This window comes from Littorina saxatilis, linkage group LG2 (assembly GCF_037325665.1).
Source record: "Littorina saxatilis isolate snail1 linkage group LG2, US_GU_Lsax_2.0, whole genome shotgun sequence".
Lineage (NCBI taxonomy): Eukaryota > Metazoa > Mollusca > Gastropoda > Littorinimorpha > Littorinidae > Littorina > Littorina saxatilis.
The window spans coordinates 2,131,325-2,155,756 of NC_090246.1; the positions used below are offsets into that span (position 1 = coordinate 2,131,325).

General features: G+C 42.1%; 1 protein-coding gene across 7 annotated transcripts in view; it reads left to right on the plus strand.

Annotated features, from left to right (window-relative positions):
• LOC138957746 (paired box protein Pax-5-like) overlaps window positions 1-24,432 on the plus strand; it is a 255,055-nt gene that overhangs the window by 195,265 nt on the left and 35,358 nt on the right. For all 7 annotated transcript variants that reach the window (XM_070328817.1, XM_070328820.1, XM_070328826.1 and 4 more), the window contains 3 exons: window positions 8,976-9,184; window positions 22,433-22,476; window positions 23,492-23,771. In XM_070328817.1, coding sequence (XP_070184918.1) covers window positions 8,976-9,184; window positions 22,433-22,476; window positions 23,492-23,771 — 533 coding nt within the window. The remainder of the gene's footprint in view (window positions 1-8,975; window positions 9,185-22,432; window positions 22,477-23,491; window positions 23,772-24,432) is intronic.

Below are 24,432 nucleotides of genomic sequence, written 5' to 3' on the forward strand. Positions count from 1 at the left end.
GTTTCGTGTTGTCATGGTTTCTTGTGTTCTGTGGTCGGTTTGATCTCATTGTTTTTGTCGGTTTGGCAAAATCTCGACGCGCCTTTGTGTGTTCTGAAGTGCTTGCACCAAATGCAAGCAGAAAGATTCTTGAGACAACTCTTCTCTCCCCCTTGTCCATTCTAACGCTACCTCAACCACACAAAAAGCTTCCTTGCTCGCACCCCCCTCTATCCTCCACACACTCAAACAACTTCCATTTTCTCGTCACAGACCGAGAAAGAGACAAGGAACCACTCGTCTGCAGTGACCTGCGAGTTTGCAGGAAGTTCTGACATATCCACGCTCGGTTTCCAACCCCCCCCCCCCCCCCCCCAAAAAAAAAAAGACGAAGAAAATATCAGAAGAAAAAAGCAGAACGACAGAACGAATTGGATTTAGCCTCAACGTGTGTTGTCTTTGTTTGGGGGGGCCGGAGCTGGGGATGATTTGTATGTGCACAGCGTATCGGATAAACCTGGTTTTCACAGCCTTCCAAGATCGAATAAGCCCGAGTTTCACAGAGTTTCACGGACTCCCAATCGAATTGGCCGGGCCAGACTTTTTAAGGCACAGTGGCCGCTAGCCTGGGATAGCGCTGGCAGGGAGTAACCTTGTTAGCTCGGTGACCTCAATTGGATTAGTTGCTCGTGCCACCTCTTCTCTCTATAATCTCGTTGTGTGTTTGAGGGTGTGTGCTGAGGAGGGGACGGGGCGTGGAAGGAATAGGGGGAGGAGAGGGGGGAGGTAAGAGCAAGGAAAGTATACTAATGAGAGAGAGAGACACACACACACACAGATATAGACAGAGAGAGATAGAGACAGAGACAGAGAGAGAGACAAAGAGAGAGAGACAGAGACAGAGAGAGAGACAGAGAGAGAGAGAGTTTATAATGAGTGATGAATGATTTCAGAGAGAGAAACATAGAGCTAGAGAGAGAACGAACGAACGAACTTTATTACTCAAGTATGGAGATTTTAGGCTGACGCCTAGTCTTACAATCTGTCCCTGCTACAACTAAGACAAAGAGAGAGAGAGAGAGAGAGAGACAGAGAGAGACAGCTAGTGACAGAGACAGAGGCAGAAAGACGAGACAGAGGGAAAGCTCACACATAATTGCATTAGAACGGTCGAACCGTCGACAGCTATACTGTGAATTATAGTCGGATTATTGCATTGGATTTGAGCGAATAGCTAGATTGTTTTAACGGGATTTTAATCTGGCAGACGTTAGTTTTAGGCTCCAGACCTGGGCCGTTAACAAACCGAAGCAGATCTTTCCGTCATTATTACCCTACATTAGAGTCGCCATGATTACCAAATTTGTTTTTAAAGTGTGGTATGGCTAGATTTCTGTAACGAGGCCTTAATCTCTCGGGTAATCAGTTTCGGTTCAGAAAATATAACGGTCTTAGTTCAATGTGCTTTTAAACAGGAGGACCTGAGTTCACAAAGTGAATGTTTGTTGGTGTGGTTTTTATAAGGATCTCACGTGTGTATGGAATTTGTTTTTAACTACGTTAGTCCTCTACATGTTGCTTTTGGCTGTATGAGAAGAACAGTTTTAGAAATATGAAACATTCATGGAGACACATCCACAGTTTCAAACAGAAGTATTAATCTCACATTGCTTATAGGCCTACTTTTATAAATCGTCAACCGGGAAGCCGTTCCGGTTTAGACTGATCCCGCCTGACAATTTTTCTTATCAACGCAAAGCTTTAGCTATGTTATTTCCCCTTATGTTGACTGCATGGTTGCTGCGATGTACTGGCTGTCTTTTGCTGGGTGTATTCTCTTTTCCTTTCAGAAAATACTGATTTGTAAACACCTGTCGGGATCACTCGTGTATATATATATATATACGTTACGACACCCATAATTATGAACACTACATGAGGAATGTTTCGTATAAGTTTTGTATTACAATCATTTCGGAATGTCGCATTAATTCTTGATCGCTGCATCAATCATGTGGTCATCACTAAAGACTCCGGTAAATGTTATGCACACTTACTAGATACGTTAATATTAGACTGAAACAAAAGAGATCTTTTGTTATGCACAAAGAGTAGGACAGCACAAATTCAGACACGTTAAGACAAACTCATAGCTTCGTCTGTCCACCGCTCGTAGCAAAGGCAGTGAAATTAACAATTCAGAAAAGCGCGGTAGCGGTTGCGCTGAGGAGGATAGCACGCTTTTCTATATCTCTATTCTTTTTTAACTCTCTGAACGTGTTTTTAATCCAAACATATATCTATATGTTTTTGGAATCAGGAACGGACAAGAAATAAGATGAAATTGGTTTTAAAGCTGCAACTCGAATCCATTCGAATTATTGTTGGTGCTGTTAAAGGCACTTCACACGAAAAATTGTATACAGAATCTGGCTTTATACCACTTATAGAGCGAAGACGCCGTCACAAATTAATGTTATATTATAAAATGGTCCACGGCAATGTACCAAATTACCTCAACGTTTTATTGCCACCTCTTGTTTCTGACCTAAATCCCTACCACCACAGACACCCACTAGAGCGTAAGACTCCCCAGTGTAAATCAGATTTGTACAAGTCATCTTTTATTCCTTCTGCAACTAGTCTCTGGAATAAGTTGCCTGAAAATATACAACAATGTGATTCTGTTGGTCTGTTCAAGCGACATTTCACAGCTTTTGATATTTCAATTCCACCATATTACTATTCCCCAAATCGCAAAACTGAAGTTTTGCATTGCAGGTTAAGACTTGGAATGAGTGATTTACAATATGATATGTTTAATCGCCACCTAGTAAACAACCCGGAATGTTCTTGTGGTTATTTTGCTGAAACTGTTCATCACTATTTGCTATCATGTCCCCTGTTTAATGATGCAAGAACCGCAACAATCGGTACATTAGCTCCAGAATTTGTTAATATTGACACACTCCTGACAGGTGATTCAAACATTTCCATATTTGAAAATAGTGCTATTTTTGTTGTTGTCCAAAGCTATATTGAGAAATCAAACCGCTTTGGGACACCTTAGTTCGATGTTGGTGTGGGTTTTTCTAAATATATTACTTGGGGCCCATCTTTTTTTTGATATTTTGTTGTGTCTTTCGTTCTCGTTTTGTATTTGTTTTCGTTTTCGGTATTGACACAGATTGTGTTCGATAATTCAAACTAAGTTTTCCTTGCTGTTTTTCTCCTTTTCTTTTTTTTCCTTTTTTTTTAAATTTTTTTAATTTTTTTTATATATATATATTTTGTTTTTGTTTTTTTGTCTCATCTCTTTTTCAAAAAATGTGTCGCATTGATCATAATCCGCCATGAAATTTCAGGAATGTTTATGTGAGCACTTACCATAAGTTTTAAACTTGTTGTGCTCCTTCTTAATGATGTTGTTATATTATCATGTGTCTGTTTATGAATAAAATACTGTTTAAAGGAAAAACCCAAACCAAAACAACGAAACAATATTAGCGGAACAAAACTGTCATTATATATATATACCTCCTCCCCCCCCCCCCTCAAACGCGCACACACACACACACACACACACACACACACACACACACACACACACACACACACACTTACTTACTCCCCTGTGACAGCGGTGACCTGATTTTGTGCGAAGAAGCAATAACGGTCGCTCAGGATTAGCGTTTCGGGTTTCACGTGCTCTACGAACAATGGTCCGCTTCACAATATGTTATGGATCAAATCAGCCCCGCTGAAAATCAGCGTTATTGATAGCCTGGATTACCCGCTGAATGGTTTCTGTGTTACGAGAAATTGTAGGAGGGTGGGGTGTTTTGGGTGTTTGCACAAAGCGTCCAAATATATACAACGTTTTGATTGTGTGTGTCAGAATTTGCCGTGAAAACTGAGGCGTGGGGTTTTAAGAGCGGAGGATTTCTCTCTCTCGGAGGGGTGGGGTTTCGTATTGAACTATTTTTCGGATAGTGTTTACACGGGTCGTTACTTGCCAACAATACTCACATCATGTTTGCTTTCCTTTGGGATCAACAATAACGTATCGTTATTTTCAGTGTGAGAACATTCTTTTGATTTCTGTTTTTGATAATAAACGTATACAGGTATGATACCGTTCAGGATCAGGCGTGGCCGCGGACTTGCTAAGGATACCTAAGTAGAGGAGAATCTTTGCTGGGGGTTGATGTGGGAGTGGGTTTTTTTTTCTCGAGTTATCTCAGGATTGGTGTTAATTCTCAGCGTTTTCACAATTATATTCCGTATTTTTGTTGCAGTTTTCATATTGATGAATGTATGTTCATTTCATGAATATGTAAACAGAAATAAAACAAATGTTTAAACCAATAATATGTAAACAGAAATAACACATTGTTTAAACAAATGATATTCAGTGTCTCCTCCAAGTCCCAAAACCGCACTATCATTTCCACTCCCTGCGCTTTTTTTCTTTTCTTTTTTACATTTAGTCAAGTTTTGACTAAATGTTTTAACATAGAGGGGGGAATCGAGACGAGGGTCGTTGTGTGTGTGTGTGTGTGTGTGTGTGTGTGTGTGTGTGTGTGTGTGTGTGTGTGTGTGTGTGTGTGTGTGTGTGTGTGTGTGTGTGTGTGTGTGTGTGTGTGTGTGTGTGTGTGTAGAGCGATTCAGAGTAAACTACTGGACCGATCTTTGATACATTTTTCATGACAGTTCCTGGGTATGATATCCCCAGACGATTTTTTGAGTCACTTGAGAAAAAGTGACTCTATGTAATCGGTCAGTGTTAGTCTGTCCGGCCGGCCGTCCGGCCGGCCGTCCGGCCGGCCGTCCGTAGACACCACCTTAACGTTGGACTTTTCTCGGAAACTATCAAAGCGATCGGGCTCATATTTTGTTTAGTCGTGACCTCCAATGACCTCTACACTTTAACGATGGTTTCGTTGACCTTTGACCTTTTTCAAGGTCACAGGTCAGCGTCAAAGGAAAAATTAGACATTTTATATCTTTGACAAAGTTCATCGGATGTGATTGAAACTTTGTAGGATTATTCTTTACATCAAAGTATTTACATCTGTAGCCTTTTACGAACGTTATCAGAAAAACAAGGGAGATAACTAGCCTTTTCTGTTCGGCAACACACAACTTAACGTTGGGCTTTTCTCGGAAACTATAAAAGTGACCGGGCTCAAATTTTATGTGAACGTGACTCATTGTGTTGTGAATAGCAATTTCTTCCTGTCCATCTGATGCCTCATATAATATTCAGAACTGCGAAAGTGACTCGATCGAGCGTTTGCTCTTCTTGTTTTCATTTTTTTTGATAAATGTCTTTGAAGTCATATCCGGCATTTTGTAAAAGTTGAGGCGGCACTGTCACACCCTCGTTTTTCAATCAAATTGATCGAAATTTTGGCCAAGCAATCTTCGACGAAGGCCGGACTTTGGGATTGCATTTCAGCTTGGAGGCTTAAAAATTAATTAATGACTTTGGTCATTGAAAATCTGAAAATTGTAATTAACATTATTTTTTTATAAAACGATCCAAAATTACGTTTATCGTATTCTTTATCATTTTCGGATTCCAAAAACATATAAATATGTTATATTCGGATTAAAAACAAGCTCTGAAAATTAAAAATTAAAAAAATATGATTAAAAATTAAATTTCCGAAATCGATTTAAAAACGTCTTATTCCTTGTCCGTTCCTGATTCCAAAAACATATAGATATGATATGTTTGGATTAAAAACACATTCAGAGAGTTAAAAAGAATAGAGATATAGAAAAGCGTGCTATCCTCCTCAGCGCAACCGCTACCGCGTTTTTCTGGATTGTTAATTTCACTGCCTTTGCCACGAGCGGTGGACAGGCGATGCTACGAGTGTACGGTCTTGCGTAAAAAGTGCAATGCGTTCAGTTTCATTCTGTGAGTTCGACTGAGCTTGACTAAATGTATTTTCGCCTTACGCGACTTGTTATATCTTGACATCCTTTTTATAACATTCTTCCATCTCCACCTCCTCCCTCCCCCTCTGCTCCTCTTTTTGTGTTTTTGTATTATTTATTTTGTCTAATTCCTTGTCAAGTACTGAGGCCCGCTCTCCACAGAAAATACAAGATGACGACAAGAAGAAGACCCCGTGAGTGTATGGACAAGAAAAGAAAGTGCACCGAAGAGCCTTCCCAAATTTGTGCGTGCAGTGTTTTGCCACGCTTGTGTTGAGACTGACAGGCAAAGCTGACACGCCGAGCAGATAGTTTTACAATAGACTTTCCTAGCAGGGGCCCACTTATTGGCTCATCACCGGTATAAACGTGTCTGCAGCACACAGATTTTTTTTCTGCCACAGAACTATTTTGTTTGTCTGTCAGAAGGGTTTATTGTCTGCAAACAATTCGTTCAAAAATAAGGCTTGGAATGAATATTCGGGGCTGTGTCTGTTGGCTTTTGTGTCGAATGACAGCTGACAATTCTGTTCTAGTGTACAATGCATGATAATTACGACGTAGTGCAACTGTCTGTATTCCCTGGAGGGTCCATGTACTTGTGACTTGAATTGCAATTAATTTGTTTTATCTATTTGTTTGTTAATTTATGTATTTGTCGATTTATTTCGTTGTTCTTTGTTAGTTTGTGTGTGTTTATAAGTGTATTTGTTCATTTAAGAATGTATTTATTTATTCACTTAATTATTCACTCATTATATAATTAGCCTATGCTGTTGACTCAAGCAGACACCGCAGACCAAAACAAACGGAAGCTGCATTGCAAAGAAAACAATGGATCGTTAAAGTTTTAAAAATGAAACACGAAAAATAAATAGACACATCGAAAAATAAACGCTCAAATATAAGAAAGTTTTTCTAACACTGAAACACAAGAAATAAACAGACAAATCGAGAGAAAAAAACGCACAAAAAAAGCAAAGTGAGACATGCCCGATTAATCGCATCATCATTATCTCTGCAGTCGTTAAATTCTACTCTGAAGTGCAGTTTTGGAATGAGCGGGTCACAAGTCATTTGTCCTGCCCCTCGTATGTAACATTAATTTGTGCTGCCAATGACCCGTGCTACCTGTCAGCAATGGCTCATGAAAGCGAGTTGCCAATTGCACCGAAAAGATGCACGGTGCTTTGTTTGTGAAAACATAGCTATTTGTTAATTCAATTTGTTCAAAGATGCATGGTGTTTCCATAAGAAACGAGGCATGAAAAAGTAACGCCTTAAAAGCATGTCGGTCGTTCTGTGTAGTTTCGACATTGGACAAATATGTTTAAAATTGTTGTATTTTTTTTATGTGGGAATTATGTGGATTCGCCTGTTTTAAATTGTCTTAACTTGGAATTCGTTCCTTTCATAAATGATGATGGAAAAGCTATCCAATTTTTTTTATTTTTTTTTACACAGAACAAAAACATGCAATATCAGATAAATTACACACTTCAAAACTTAAAATAAGGGGGGAAAGCAAGACAAATGTAGAGGAAACATGAAATCAAGAAAACTGGATAGAACAAATAAGAAATTAAGGATTCTGCACAGCCCAAGAGTTATTCCTAAGACTGCTATGCGCGAGATGCGAAACGGAAGTAGAGTTTCCGCGCGTGTTCGTGTAGTGTTGTGACGACCCCATGTTGCTTGACTCGGCCACGCGCCATTACCTCCCCTGCTTCTTTCCGCAGTTGTCGCCCTTGTTGATGAGATTTATGGTGGCTTTGCAACTCACGTGGGACGCTGAGGGGTGGAGGTGGACGATGTGGTGTTTGAAATCAGTTTAACCGCACAAAATACATGTACACGTAAATGCTTGGCGTATACAGTTACAAATAAAATAAAATAAATTAAAAGTTATCTGTAGCAAAGGCATTTGGAGTCCAATAGTTCTAAACAGAATGATACACAAGTATGAGGATAACATGTGGGCATATACGAAAGTTACACGTATAAACAAGAAATAATTAAGGCCTTTCAAATAAACGAAATATTCAGCGCCAGATGAGCAACAGAAGTCGAAACAAAGAACATTTCAGACACCCATACCGTAGTCGAAACAAAGAACATTTCAGACACCCTTACCGTAGTCGAAACAAAGAACATTTCAGACACCCATACCGTAGTCGAAACAAAGAACATTTCAGACACCCATACCGTAGTCGAAACAAAGAACATTTCAGACACCCATACCGTAGTCGAAACAAAGAACATTTCAGACACCCATACCGTAGTGGAAACAAAGAACAATTCAGACACCCATACCGTAGTCGAAACAAAGAACATTTCAGACACCCATACCGTAGTCGAAACAAAGAACATTTCAGACACCCATACCGTAGTCGAAACAAAGAACATTTCAGACACCCATACCGTAGTCGAAACAAAGAACATTTCAGACACCCATACCGTAGTCGAAACAAAGAACATTTCAGACACCCATACCGTAGTCGAAACAAAGAACATTTCAGACACCCATACCGTAGTCGAAACAAAGAACATTTCAGACACCCATACCGTAGTCGAAACAAAGAACATTTCAGACACCCATACCGTAGTCGAAACAAAGAACATTTCAGACACCCATACCGTAGTCGAAACAAGGAACATTTCAGACACCCATACCGTAGTGGAAACAAAGAACATTTCAGACACCCATACCGTAGTCGAAACAAAGAACATTTCAGACACCCATACCGTAGTCGAAACAAAGAACATTTCAGACACCCATACCGTAGTCGACATGAAAAGAAATAAAAATGAAACAAATAAAACTGAAATTAGATAAGATAAGAAGTTAAAAACAATCATACTAATTTTTTTAAATAGTGTAAATACAAATTTAAACATATAATATAAACTGAAATAAAATAAAGTAATATATACTGAAAAAAAATTACTACAAAACCTTTGCAAGCATTCACAATTTGCAGTTTCCGTACATTACGTAGTATTAAAGCGGTTCAAATAATCATATCACTGTTCCTCTGTCCTTGCAGAATCGTCCGCAACAAAGCCAGCGATAGAACCAGATCCGTATCTCCCCGGGATCCGGGGGACAGCCCTCACGCGGGGGGAGACGCCCCCGTCAGCCAGAACTCCCCCGCCCCCTCCGCAGGCGATATGCAGCGGCCTTCAGCCGGCTACACCATCTCCGACATCATCAAAGCCCCAAGCGGGAGGCGACGCACCAGTGAACAGGCTGAAGGTATGCGACAAGAGTATTTGTTTGTTGGTTTCTTTGTTTGGGCCGTACGGCGTTTGGTTTTTTTATTCTTGGGCGGTGTTTTTACATTTAGTCAAGTTTTGACTAAATGTTTTAACATAGAGGGGGGAATCGAGACGAGGGTCGTGGTGTATGTGTGTCTGTCTGTCTTTCTGTGTGTGTGTGTAGAGCGATTCAGACTAAACTACTGGACCGATCTTTATGAAATTTGACATGAGAGTTCCTGAGTATGATATCCTCAGACTATTTTTTTCATTTTTTGGATAAATGTCTTTGATGACGTCATATCCGGCTCTCATTTTTCAACCAAATTGGTTGAAATTTTGGTCAAGTAATCTCCGACGAAGCCCGGACTTCGGTATTGCATTTCAGCTTGGTGGCTTAAAAATTAATTAATGACTTTGGTCATTAAAAATCTGAAAATTGTAAAAAAAACCTTGTTTTATAAAACGATCCAAATTTACGTTCATCTTATTCTCCATCATTTTCTGATTCCAAAAACATATAAATATGTTATATTTGGATTAAAAACAAGCTCTGAAAATTAAAAATATAAAAATTATGATCAAAATTAAATTTTCGAAATCAATTTAAAAACACTTTCATCTTATTCCTTGTCGGTTCCTGATTCCAAAAACATATAGATATGATATGTTTGGATTGAAAACACGCTCAGAAAGTTAAAACGAAGAGAGGTACAGAAAAGCGTGCTATCCTTCTCAGCGCAACTACTACCCCGCTCTTCTTGTCAATTTCACTGCCTTTGCCATGAGCGGTGGACTGACGATGCTACGAGTATACGGTCTTGCTGCGTTGCATTGCGTTCAGTTTCATTCTGTGAGTTCGACAGCTACTTGACTAAATGTTGTATTTTCGCCTTACGCGACTTGTTGTTGTTCTTGTTGAAGGAGAAGATTTTGCCTCCTCAGCATTTGCCTATCTCTTTCTTGGGGGTCAAGCGTTGTTAATTACTGCAGTGGATTGATCGTTCTGTAACAAAAGACCCTCGTCGTGCTTTTCTTTTCGTCTCCTCGCTCCTCCCCCTTTCCCGTCTTTTTCTCTCCAGCCCCACCCCCCAATGTAAATGCAGACCATTTCCAAGTTATTTTGATTTTCTCTTTTGAAGAGGGCTACGGAGGTTAATTGGGTTACGATGGGGAGAGAGGGGGGGGGCAGATAATGTTGTTGTTTTTAGCCACGGTTTTCTTGTTGGTATTGTTTGCTTGTTGCTTGTATCATTCCGTTTCTACCAAATCTGCTTTTTTTTTTTTTTCTTCTTTTTTTTTTAAGAATGAGTGTGCGGTTGCGGTGTATTTAATTTTGCCTATTCATCTACGGCTGTTGCTGGTTACTGCTAATAACAGACGAGCAGTTCTACGTAGGGGGGGTATGAGTGCTCACGTTTCATGAGATGCAACAACTGCGTGTCACTGCACCAAGAGATGTAATAACGGCCCGTTTCAAACCGAGCGGGGCTGTTTGATCCTGAGTATAATTTTCTACGCTATAAAAGTTGTTTTTTGTGATTAAGTCGGAGAGAAATCGCGAGAACGAATAACGGCGGGTAAGGAAATAATCAAGGTCTGATATTGCGTTTTTGGAGGGGAGGTTACAATGGTTATTTTTCAATAATGTGGTGTGATTGGAGCGGTGGCCCTTTACTTCCGCTCTCGTCTGACTCATGCGCAGAACGTCTTTCCTGGTTTAGCTGTCACGCACATGATTATCCAATCAGAATGGAGGAACGGTTGACAGGCATTATACGCTCGTGGAAATAGCGTGGCACTCTTCGATTCGTCGATGCATTCTTTCTTGTCCGTTTTTCTGTCTTTTTTTCTGTCTTTTTTTCTCCTTTTTTCTTCTTTTTTTAATCAGGATTTTGTTTTTCCATGGTTTGGTGTCTTTACTGTAAAGATGAGAATTGCATTGTTGAAAGCAACGAACGGTGTGAAGCTATTTGGGTTCATACTTCTCGTATCGACTTTCAGCTTTATGCTCTTACTCCTCAAACTGTTTTCCTTATCCTATGAAAATGGTTTTGCTTTCTAAAAGACTGTCAATGTTTCCCATAACCTGTCTTTAACGTGGGAAGTATGGGGCAACCAGTGCCGATGTCATCAGATTTGTCATTCTCACAGATTGGTGCTTCTTCGTCTTCGTCTTCGTCTTCGTCTCGTTCGCTCCTTCAAGAAAGATTATTTTTTTAAATCATTTTTGTTTCCTTCTTCTTTTCTCCTCATTACTATCTCGTGGTTGTATATCCTTAGTCTTGTCTTTCATAATATTCTAAAAATGTCCACCATTGTGTAAACTTCTACTATGTATATGCTTGAGTACGTATACCAATCTCAAATATTATGATATTTAAATTGAATTTGAATTAAAGTTTTGTTTTCAACCAAAAGAAAACTCTGTTTTACTCAATTATTCAGCTGTGTAGTGGGTTATGTGGGTTATGTCCCAGGACTCTTTGATACATCATCACACCGACACACAGTGACACTTTATTCTCCCCGTTTTTGGTCTGATCACTTTGGGGAGCCCCTGATGTTGATTTCCTTGGACACTCCACTCTCTACAATTCACATTATTTCCCAAAAAACATTTCATTCATTACCCCCCGCGGGTTAGGGAGAAGAATTTACCCGATGCTCACCAGCATGTCGTAAGAGGCGACTAACGGATTCTGTTTCTCCTTTTACCCTTGTTAAGTGTTTCTTGTATAGAATATAGTCAATGTTTGCAAAGATTTTAGTCAAGCAGTATGTAGGAAATGTTAAGTCCTTTGTACTGAAAACTTGCATTCTCCCAGTAAGGTCATATATTGTACTACGTTGCAAGCCCCTGGAGCAATTTTTTGATTAGTGCTTTCGTGAACAAGAAACAATTGACAAGTGGCTCTATCCCATTCCCCCCCCTTTCCCCGTCGCGATATAACCTTGACCGGTTGAAAACGACGTTAAACACCAAAATAAAGAAAGAAAGAAAGAAATTTCATTCATTTTTTTCTTCTTGTGTGTGTGTTTTTTCTCCGTTGTTTTCCCTTTTCCTTTATTATTTATTATTGATTTGACCTATTTTGTGTTTTTCTTGGCCTTTCGATGTTTACATGCAGTTCCTTTTACATACCAAGTGTTTGTGGTTTTTTTTCTTCTCATGCCATATGCGTGTATGTGCGCGTGTGCGTTCGTCCACCTGTCCGTCAGACCTCAAGTAAGAAACGTCTGTTTTGGATACTTCGTTATTCGCCTGTGTGTACTCCAGATTGTTGCTTTTATTCGTCCTTTGTTTTCATCCATCCATCAAATTTTGCCTTGTCTCCCAGCTGGGAAGAAGAAAAAAGTAGGGTAAAAAAGTGTCATTGATCCAAGGGGTCTGTGCTTGCCGCGCTAATGCCTTCAAGACCATTAGCACAGAGCGGTCGCGATGCCGGCAAAGCGTTAGAGCTCCTGCTTCTTTCTCCCTCAAGACGAGGACCGTACGAGTCTCTAGGGAGACCCTTCACCTCTCGCGGCCAGGCTGACTTTAACGGCAGTTTAATCACGAAAATTGACTCGATTCACAGAAAAATATCCGCCTCAATTATTCATTGGGCAGCGGCGATCGGGAGGGACTTTGAGGCAGGGCTGTGCGAGTGGACACACGCGAGTCGATCTATCTGGTCAGGTCCGTAGCGTGTTGGTATGATGGCTCTCTAGGGATGGCCAGACCTTGTCAGCGATAGTGACAGAATAAAAGTGTCTTTATGCTGGGCGATGACAAGCTTTTTTGTTATCTGCGTTCTCCTTTCATCCCTTCCACTCCGGAGAGACAGAGGGTGTTTTTTGTCTGGGTTGTTCTGCTAATGTTGTATTGAGAATGAAACGATTCTCTTGAGGTCACGCCGTGAGGTCCCGGGCATAGGCAAATCGGTTTTGTTCCCTCTGTTTATTGTTCGTTTGATCATAGGATTTGCTTTTTCTTATTAAGTTTTATTGGTGTTTTTAACTGTTACTTTATCATTTGTTTGAATTGTTTATTTTTTGTCATTGAATTTACTTATTCCTTTTAATCTTTTTCAACATAAGCTTTTCACATCTTTTATTGAATTGTACTGGAATTTGTAACTCAGTTTTGAGTTCTCTTCGTTCATCAGCGTAAAGGTAACAATATACGTTCACCCATCAATCAGTTTAAATCACTCATGTAGTCTCGCTGTCTACTTACAATGGCAAAGTAATATAGTGGGTGTTTGTATTGGCAATTCACAAAGACATACTCATGATATTCGCTGAATGCCATTACCACAAACACGTCAAAATCTAGGCTCTCTCTAACAGCTCCTAAATGCTCTCCCGTCCCGTAGTCGTGAGGTTAACACGAGGAGAATCAGGAGCAAAGTGACACGGCAATGGTAGTTCCCCGAACATCGCTTTACGTGCATCAATAATTGCTGTGACTGTTTTTATGTGCGTGGTGTGCTGTGTGCTCGTAATGACGTCAGATCTAAGTGCCGCTACTCTTCTCAACACGCGACACCTATTCTCTCCCCTTTTTAATGGCCGCCACAAATACCAGATGTGTAGATCGCGAAACAGACAACTGACATGGCCAGTGGTGTGAATGTTGCAGATGTTGTACATCATGAAACACAGCCAAGGACACAGTGAAAAGTGATAAATGGGAGTTGATAAATGGAGTGGGGTTTTCCATGAACAGAAGAACAGAACGGCACATGGTAGTCTACGCCGCGAGGTTAATTGAATTTGTATTCGTTTGTCCTATACAGCTGATGCGTTTTCGGTCAATTTACATCCAGTGAGCAATTAATATCTTGGATTTTATTCTTCTGTAACGCAAAACAAACAAGTAAACAAACAAAAGCACATACGATGGATCGCGCAATACGACAATTGTGTTTCTATAGCGTCCTGTCAAGGCGGAGGAAACACTCGTCCAAATTACTTCTCAGTCTTGTCCACCGTTCGTTGTTTGTTGCCGCCCCACCACACTCTCTCTTCCCTACCGCTCTTTCCCCCACTTGCCCCTCCCCAAATCCAACCTAACCCATCACCCCACCCCCACCCCCCGCTCATACTTCCCCACCTATTCCACTAACAACCCCTCCTCCCTTCTTCGGTCTAACTTGTCTTCCGCCCACTGTCAGACGTGTCCAACAAATCAATTAAAACATTATGGCACCGGCCCGTCTCGCCTTCCCGCCCATGACAGCTTCGTTTTCTAACAAAATAATGGAACCCATCAGCAGTACCATTGATCGGCGAGAGGGATAAACATACCCTAAACACTCGCACGGGCCAGGCTTTTTTAACACCCCTCTCATCTCACTTTTCCAGCAGAATTTTTTCTGGGGTTTTACTCAATTCTCCCCTTCCGCTTTCTTTATTCAGAGTCGTTGTCCTTCTCTCATACATGTACCACTTTCTTCCTTGCTACCCCCAACCCTCATGCACCCAACCTCTCTGTCTCTGTCTCTCTGTCTCTCTGTCTCTCTCTCTCTGTCTGTCTGTCTGTCTGTCTCTCAATCAATCAATCAATATGAGGCTTATATCGCGCGTATTCCGTGGGTACAGTTCTAAGCGCAGGGATTTATTTTTATTTTTTATTTTTTTATTTTATGCAATTTATATCGCGCACATATTCAAGGCGCAGGGATTTATTTATGCCGTGTGAGATGGAATTTTTTACACAATACATCACGCATTCACATCGGCCAGTAGATCGCAGCCATTTCGGCGCATATCCTACTTTTCACGGCCTATCATTCCAAGTCACACGGGTATTTGGTTGACATTTTTTTTATCTATGCCTTTACAATTTTGCCAGGAAAGACCCTTTTGTCAATCGTGGGATCTTTAACGTGCACACCCCAATGTCTCTCTCTGTTACTCTCTATGTCTCTGTCTGTCTGTCTGTCTGTTTCTCTCTCTCTCTCTCTCTCTCTCTCTCTCTCTTGTTCTCTCTCTCTCTCCCTCTCTCTCTCTCTCTCTCCCTCGTGTCATATCTCGATTACCAGTTCTCACACTTTCTTTTCTCATTTATTCCACGAACCCTTACACCGCTTCAAAGATCCACGATCTTGTGGCATTCATTCTAATTTTTAGATGACAAATGAAATTGATAGCTTGAGGTATCGACCCATCCTGAACTCAGGTCAAAATGAGTTCGGCTCATTCTCTCCCTGACAGGATGCCTTGAGTTTTTTTGTCTGGCAAGAAAACCGATTTTTTTTCTCACATATTTAGAGCTTTTTGTAATGTATTATTGATATAAGCAGATTCGCGATCATCGATAATACTTTTTCATGGTGTTTTGTAATTTTTAAATTACAAAGGTTACTGTGCAAACAACTCGAAATATGGCAAAAGTGTCACGTGATAATCAACCGTTTGGTTTCGGCGCTCACTGGAGCAGACGATTTTTTTCTGTAACCAGTTGACAGTGATGAAACCATATATTACGGTCTCCTTCCGGCAGCAGTCCCAAAATTTCGACTTGTTTTGACCTTAGAACGATGTCTTTATCATAACTGTGAAGAACAGAACGGAGATCACTGTCGAAGTCGGCCAATCTGCAATCATTTTCGTCTCGCGAACACTGATCTCAAATTTAGATCAGTGCTCCCGAAAAACATATGGGAGATAACTCTGTAATTTTGTTTTGATAGATTCGCGTAGGACTGTAGCGTCCGGTCAGAGAGACAACTGGCAATAGCCGTGGAGCGATGCTTATCAGAATGATATCGACCATGTAATGTCCTCTCTCTTACCTTTGGTGCAAACACACACGTCTTCTATTTCCTCTCTGTTCATTCAAGGATGATGTTTTATGTCTACTGGGAAACATTACTCGAATCTTTTTGTAGATGTCTCCATAATTTCAAAGAGAAATCAGCAGTGGCAATAAGAGCGGCAGAAATAGCACTGTGGTGTCTTCGTTGTACGATGTCAGCCATTTTGATTCCGAGCTTTTTGAGAACAGTTCGGTTATTTTTGTTTTAGTTTTTTTTCGGTCATTTTCCAGGTCAGTGCAGTTTTCATCTGCGTGAAATGTGCAGATAAGAAACAAAATCAATAGGACTGAACCTTTTGCCAAGGGCATTCGCTCTATCTCTCAGCAGTCCTCATCTTCAATTCTCCATCGCGTGATTGGGACAAACTTGAGCTGTGACAGCAGCAGAATGAAGTTTGTCGTGACGTGTGCGTGCTGCAGCAGTCGCTGCACGTGCGACGTGTTGTTGCCGTGCTGCAGACCGTTGTCGCAGGAACACAGCCGGAGATTTTCTGCGTTGGCCGTCCCAGGAACTGAGCTTGGTCTGGGGGCTGTCGTCAACTACCGGAACTGCTTTCCGTTCAGGCTGTTCCAGCTCCTTGGTTGTCACCCCTGATGTTGACGTGCCCGCCATGTCTTGCGGAAAAAAACATCTTGCGGGGGCAGACAACTGGAGAGAAGAATTCGGAGGGGAAAAAATTCAATAAATAATTCTGATCCAGTTTTAAGAATTTGGTATTGTATTTGATTTCTTTCTGAAGGGATTCTTTTTTTTTCTTTTTTTAAACTGGTATAAGAGCAGGCTGCATCGGGCAGACTAAGAGTCCAAAATCACTCGACTGTATTAAAACAGAAAGCTAGGTCCACAATCAGTTAGCCATGTCCAAAGCTGGCATAGAAAAGATGAAAACGACCACGCTGCTTTGTTGAAAACATGTCTGGAAATAACTGTCGGTTGCTCCGGACACAGCCTCGCGAAGGTTAGGCTTTGAGCTGCTGCTGAGCGAGAGGGAGGGGGGAGAGAGAGGAGGGGAATAGAGAAAGACAGAGAGGAAGAGAAAGAGACGGGAGGAGGAGGAGAGAGAGAGGGGCGGGGGCCGGGGAGAGAACGAGAGACAGGGAGAGGGAGAGAGACGGAGACAGAAAGACGTAGGGGCTGGATAATGCACATTAGTCTTTGTCGTCACCGTGCTAATCTCCTCACCATTTTTACTTCGCCGTGGACGCCGCTCTCGGCCCGGCAGGGGACGTCATCACGTCCGACAAGGGGAACAATCCACTCGGGCCTCACCAGTCGTCAGGTTTTGAAATTTATCCCTTTGTCAATTAAGGCTGCTGTTTTGCCGCCTGTGGCGAGGTGGGGGCTGAAATTTATTGCCGTGTTTTGTCTCCAGGCAGATCCACAGAATGGAGCTGCATTTGAAACGCGAGCTGGACTGGCAGGGGGTCTGGGATTGGGCCGTACGGATCACGCACTGGACACGAGAATGCTTAGAGAGACCAGATTTCGTGCTAAAGGCCAGACTCTACTGAGATTGAGACATTACTGAGATGACGATTGGACCAATCAAAAAGCGATTCTTGGAACTTTGTTTTTTATTAGCTAAGGAAACTTCGGGCCTTTTATGAAGAAGGATTAGAGTTTATTGTGATGGTGATCGGACAAACTGAAAATTAATTCTGAGATTGGATAGGAGACTTGAGGGTGACCTCATATCGAGGGGGTCAGTAATTTGTTGGAAGGTTGGAGGGCCAGAGACCCGTGAGATGATTATGGACATTATATTATATTATTCTTAAAATTTTGAATTTGATTGGATGAGAGACTTTGGCTCGGCCTGTGAGTCGACTAAGGATGTGTAGCCGGGTTAAATTTCAAGCCATGGGCAAACATACTGAGATTGCGATGGACAAACTGTGAAGCTGTTCTACGAAACACGGATTGCATGGGATAAGAGACTTTGGAGAGAGGTGCCGCATTCTTCGTGATGAAGTTAATAATTTGTAGGGTATAGCACTGGCATCAGCGACGTCAATTTAACAGGGGTAGAGTATGAATTGTAGGCACTAGCATCCTAGGGTTACATTTTTGATAAGATATAATCTTGACGTTTTGTAAAAGCAATCATTCCGCTCTCTCTTCCCTTGCAGTATTCATTCCTTTCTCTTCCCTTGCAGTATTTCTTGTTGTGTCATCGAAAGTGCCTAAGAGCACCAGATTGTTCTTTTGACCAGACAGTAATGGTGTGCTCTATTGAAATGGCGCCTCGCTGCGGGAGCAATACATCGCCTAGCTTCCTCAATATGAAATCCTCGCCTCAAAGAGCGGCCATGAATATCTTCCACTCAAAAGAGTTGTGGAAATCTTGCTCTCAAAGAGCGGTCTAATTTTTTTCCCTGGATGAAAGGCAGAGAAACAGTTCGTCATGGCTATTCAGAGCTCAGCATCTCTTCGTCATCACCGCCATTCAGGAGTCAGAGACTGTAAGCCTGTTAGGCGGCGGTCTGGGCAATATTGGATCGGTGACCTGGGCTCGGTTGCTGGGTTTGTCTCCCAGACACTTGTGTGTGGAGGCTGACTGGCGGCCTCTCAGAGTACAGAGGTACGTTTGTCCCTGACAAGCAAAGTTAGGAAGCTAACCGCTTTCTAGGCGAGTATTGAAGAGCGTATGAAAAAAACAATTTTTGACAGCGAGACGAAAATTTGATACCACTGTCTGACGAGATGCAAAATACTTTCGTTGAAAGAGTCATCAGTGAAGAGCACACGGGACTACACGCTGTGCAGCGGTCATGTTTTCTTCCGGGCGACACCTCCAGAGAGATGCTCGCCTTTCTTAGTCTTTTTAATCATAGTCTTTTTCGCAGAGAGCAGCCCCCAAGAAACGCTCATTTCTCGCTCAAATCTAGCTAGGCGGCACCAGAATGGCGGCCTAGCCTCTGAAAGCAGAGCTCAATGGTGGTGGCATCAGGAATATACTGCCAGTGGCGGGGATCTCTCTCTCTCTCTCTCTCTCTCTCTCTCTCTCTCTCTCTCTCTCTCTCTCTCTCTCTCTCTCTCTCTCTCTCTCTCTCTCTCTCTCTCTCTCTCTCTCTCTCTCTCTAGCATGGATCCCTCCCAGCCTTTTAATCCAAGCGCTGGCAGCAAAAAGGACGACAGCAATGGCGTCTGGCAGCAAAGCGGAGCGATTCATTGAAGTCACTTCCGGCACGGCGGTGTAGATTACGCCACGTCACACAGGGGTCCCGGATGTGCGGAGCGACACCGTATTAGCCGCGCGCGGGGCTCGCGAGGGGGCAGTAGAGGCTAGGGAGGAAATGAAGTGTAATTAGAAGCAGGGCTGTGATGGAGGGAGAGCCGTCGTGTGCCGATGTCTCCCTGTACCAGATCCTCAGCCGGACCATCTCGGGCAGGAAGTGGCAGCGGATGTTTCCAATGCGCGATTTATTGGGCTGCTCCAGTGGAGCACTCTTGTCTCTCCCCCCACAGTCATTTCTTCGTCACATTCATGAGTGTTTGTGTGTGTGTATGCTATTCCCTCCTTGCTATACACGGCCACAACAACTTGATTGCAAGCACCACAGTCGTCCAGTGCTGAATGAGGCACTCCTCCCTCATCATTTTTTGTATCTTTCTTTCTTTCATTTTTCTTTCTCCTCTCCGCAGCATCGTTTTGATTGGAACCGCTGAAAACACCCTGCACTGAACGGCGGTGGCTGCTTTACAATAAAAGTCTTATTTCCCAAACTTTCTTAAGAAAAACCTTCGAAATTTTTCAAAGAAACATGTCTAATTTCAATCCGTCATGCTTCCGGTGTACACAGTTTCGTCTTCTTATTGTAACTGTTGTCTGCCTGTTACGAGTTACCCCACTTCTGGAGGAGCAGTTTAATTTCCTGTTAATCTAGGCGACTTTGCCACTTTTCGTCGGGAGCATCCCAGTTTTTTTCCATCCTAATGCACTGACTGGCACAGACGCTGATAATCACTTCTTTCGCCTAATCCGAGTCGTCAAGTGAAACTGATTTTCTTTTTTTTTTTGCACTCGTTCCTTCTTTGTTGTTTCTTTCTCTTTCATCGTCCCCGTCTTCATTTTATATCCCCGTTTCTCCCCGCCCCCTCCTCGATCTTTGCTTCCCTCGTGTCTAAGGAGAGTATAGAAAGCTGCAAACTAAAATGATGTCAGTGAACTGAAGAAGAAAGGAGGAAACCCCCTGACTTCTTTTCACTCCGTTTCGTTGACATGAGCGACGTACTTGACGGAATTGTTCAGTATGGCGCCAACGCCTGCCTTTTTCTCTTTCTTGCTCTGTCTTTCTGTCTCTGTCGCTGTCTTTGTCGCTGTCTTCCTCTTTCTCGTTTTCTCTTTCTCTCTCTATCTGTCTCTCTCTCTCTCCCTCCCTGCCTCCCATCCCTCTCTCTCCCTCCCACCCTCCCATCCCCACCTCTCTCCCTCCATGCTTCCCTCTCTCTCTATCCATCCCTTTCCCCAACTCTCTCTCTTCTCTCTCTCTCTCTCTCTCTCTCTCTCTCTCTCTCTCTCTCTCTCTCTCTCTCCCTCTCTCTCTTTTCGTCGCTTTTTGTCCGCCTCTCTCAGTGTTTTGCATTATACTACAAGTTGCTTTTGTGTGGCCATTCGCTACGCTCCATTTGCCGTGGATGCCTCACGGTACCTACCGGTGACCAGTGTCAAGAGGCAGTGTGAATGGGGAGACACAGGGGCTTGGGATGTTGTCAAGCACATTAGGCTCTTGAACGCTGACTGTAGGACAGTGGAACTCCCCTTTTAAGACCTCCACACATCTGAGACAATGTAAAAGGAAGGAGTCTTAAATTGGAGGTAGATTAACGAAGGTTATGAGCAGAAAATCTGAAAAAGCACGGTCTTAAAACGGGGGAAGTCTTACATGGGGGGGGGGGGGGAGGGGGTTCAAAAAGGAGGGCGGGCCCTCTGTATACGGAGTTTGATGGTTATACTATTGGTAGAGCTTCTTAGTTTTGCGAATGTCAATGGGACGTACCTGCTATGTGAGGTATTTACGATGAGACCACACCTCGTCAGAAAGGACACCAACTGTTGCCCCTTTGCCTGTTATCTTGATCTGCCATGACAGACCACCCTTAGTGAAGGGACACTTCTGGCTGGTCACAAGGGTGTCCTTTTATGTCAGATACCACTGTATTCCTAATCTATGTCAGATACCACTGCAATCCTAATCTATGACCAGCTGGCGGGCTAGGCGAGAAGGGCACAAAAACGGTTAAACTTACACTGAGCGCTTATGGAATATAAGTGAATGGAGGGGTGTGGGGTTGGTCTGCAGTAGAATGGCCTAAAACACAACCCCGCCTGCTTTGATAAGATGGATTACGGTCGTTTTTGTTGCTGTTGATTTGTTTTTAGAGGAGTAATCTGACTGGATTAACCTTTTAATGACACACTTTTGATGTTTGGCGCACAGTGGTTGCTTTATTACAAAGCGATCACAACGTGGCCCAGAGGGGAAGATTGAAAGAGGCAACCATAACAGCTTTTCTTCTTCTTTTGTTTTTTCTTTTTCTTTGCATTCAAATTAAATCATCACTCAGCCGTTTAAATCCCGACAATCATAGACAAAACCGCGAAAGAAAGTGTCTCTGAAAGACGGACGGTGCAGACACGGCGGAAAGGGAGAGAATACGGAAAATACTGATTACTCACGCCCTGTCTCTTGGAGAGTGCTTCGTATTGAATTTTACACGCGCAAGTTCGTTCTTTCAACACAATGATTTCCTTCTGAACAGACTTGAACCCATCTTCATATCATGGTTAACCTTTCTCTCTTTATGCTCTCTTTATTGAAAAGCCAGCCATCTCCTTTTCCATTGGATTCTCATTGACTGGGAGCGGCTGTGGGCTGCGAATGAAATCCTATGAATATTGCTGTTTGGGTAGTGTGTGGTTTGTGGAGGTAATAGAAGGGGAGATGACTCCCATCGTTTGAGTCTGGCTTGTGTCGTCTGCCGAATGTCTGGAAATTTAGAGAAAGATATAATTTTGGTTTTGGTGCCAATCTATGGCCTGAACTTGCTGAAAATGGTGCCAAAGATGGGATTGATTGCTTTCTAATTGAAATTCGATCACAGCATATGGGAAAATAGAGCAGATCATTATTTTATAAGAATATCGTGCATGATTCTAGCAATTGCAATCACCTTACCGTTATCATGATTCCTTTTATTAAATTTCTCTGTCTTTGCTTTCTATTCAAATTTCTTTGGTTAGCCATTTCTATGGCATTTGTTTAGATAATTTTTATTTTTGATTTAATCGTGTATTTTATTTTGCTTCTGCTTTAAATCTTGATATTATACGACATTGTGGTTGTCTTCAATTGAAATCGTTAGTGTTAGGATATATCATCATGCTTTTATTTGATGTAGTTAATTATATGCAACATTTTTTTAATTCATTTCAGTGCCAAATGTAGGACGGGAAGGCGAAGGAGACAACAGATTAGATGTGAGTAAATAATCGCTTCTTTGTCTACTGTTCCACTTTCTTGTTCGCTAGAGCAGTTTAGTAAACATATTTAACGTCGTTTTCAACCACGAAGGTTATATCGCCACGAGGGAAAGGGGGAGATGGGATAAGGGAAAGGGGGGAGATGGGATAGAGCCACTTGAAGTGTTTCTTGTTCACAAAAGCACTAATAAAAAAATTGCTCCAGGGGCTTGCAACGTAGTACAATATATGACCTTACTGGGAGAATGCAAGTTTCCAGTACAAAGGACTAAACATTTCTTACATACTGCTTGACTAAAATCTTTACAAACACTGACTATATTCTATACAAGAACCACTTAACAAGGGTTAAAGGAGAAACAGAATCCGTTAGTCGCCTCATACGACATGCGGGGTGCAGAGAAATAAGGATGTGGAAAAGAAGACTTTTGGTAAGTGAAATAAAGGTGATGGATCCAGTCAGGTAGAAATAAGACAACAAGAAAGGAATCGGAAATCTGCAGGGAATAGTAGGGAGAGTTTTCTTGGAAGGAAATATAGATGAAAGGACTGGTAAGGCAGAAATAAGACAAAAGAAGAGAAGTAAAGGGGTGGGGTAGCTTAGTGGAAACACTCCCGCCGCGTGAAGGCGACCCCATGGGAGCAGTAAACATATTATGCAAACACAGAAAGGTGAAGGTTGTCCACCACTTTTATTTACTATATATTGTCTCCAAGAGCACATTCATAAGTTTAACTTGTTGGATTTGTTTTAATGTTTTTGGTTTTTGTCATATGTTGTTTAGTTGTTTATTAAGAGCAGATGAACCAGACTTTTCCATCCATTGTTTAATTGTATGGACAATAAATTATCTTATGTCTTGAAAAAATGTTTTTAACTTGTTGCGCACCTTTGTCGTAACTTGGATTCCACGGCTTTATAAAACATGAACGTGACATGAACGTGACATGAACGTGACATGAACGTGACTAGAACCCCATTTTAACCAATGTCATTACTGTGTGTCCCCAGTCCCACGGTATGTGGTCAAGCTACAGCGAAAGCCGCCCAGCCAAGATGTCGCGCCTGGACACCAACGGGTCAAGCGAGCAGCCAGGGGACGTGCTGACCAACGGGCAGTTTACCCTCCATCCCGTCCCCCACCCGGTGGGCTACCCGCTCAGCGCCAGCCATTTCCCCCACCCCGCCCCGCCGGGTCACAGTTCTGGCGACGTAAAATCGGAATACCATATATCGGGTGCGTCAGGGGAGCCCAACACTGCCGCTGCTGCCGCCTTCACTCCATCCCTAGGTACGTGTGCACGTGAAACTCGTCTGGTTATGTAATTTTGTTCTTGTTTGTGTTGTGACATTGTCTTTGGTGACTATTAACGCACAGAATTCTTATTCGCGTCCTGTGTAAGTATTCACATAAGACATGTCTGGGGTTTGTCACTGATGTGTTTGTTGTTGTTTTTATTTATTTTATTCAAACTTACACACATCACCGTGACCTACTTTCAATCCGATTCGTGCATCGGTCCCGGATAGCCATATTTGTTGTAGGGACGATACAAAAAAACATTAAAAAAGCCACAGTCAATCCGTATGACGATTGTTATGCGGAAACCTTTTCTCAAAATAAGTGGGTCCACCTACGCTAAACTGTTTTATTTCAAAGTTTCTGCCCTTGGCGTTCTGAGAGTGTTACTTTCTGTAGCTTATGTAGGGAGTAGCGCGTACACATGTTTCTCCTGCGGGCATACTCCTGTGGATAGATTTACTTCTGAAAAGATACTTGCCTTGAAGTCCTCCCCAGTGTGATGCTTCCTCCTTTTTGCACCTTTCATTTGAACGCGTTCTATTTTGTTGTTGTTGTTGTTGTTGTTGTTGTTGTTGTTGTTGTTGTTGTTGTTTTGTGATGCTTTTTAAATTGTATATACTTAAGTCTTTTGCTTTTTTTCTGGCTCTTT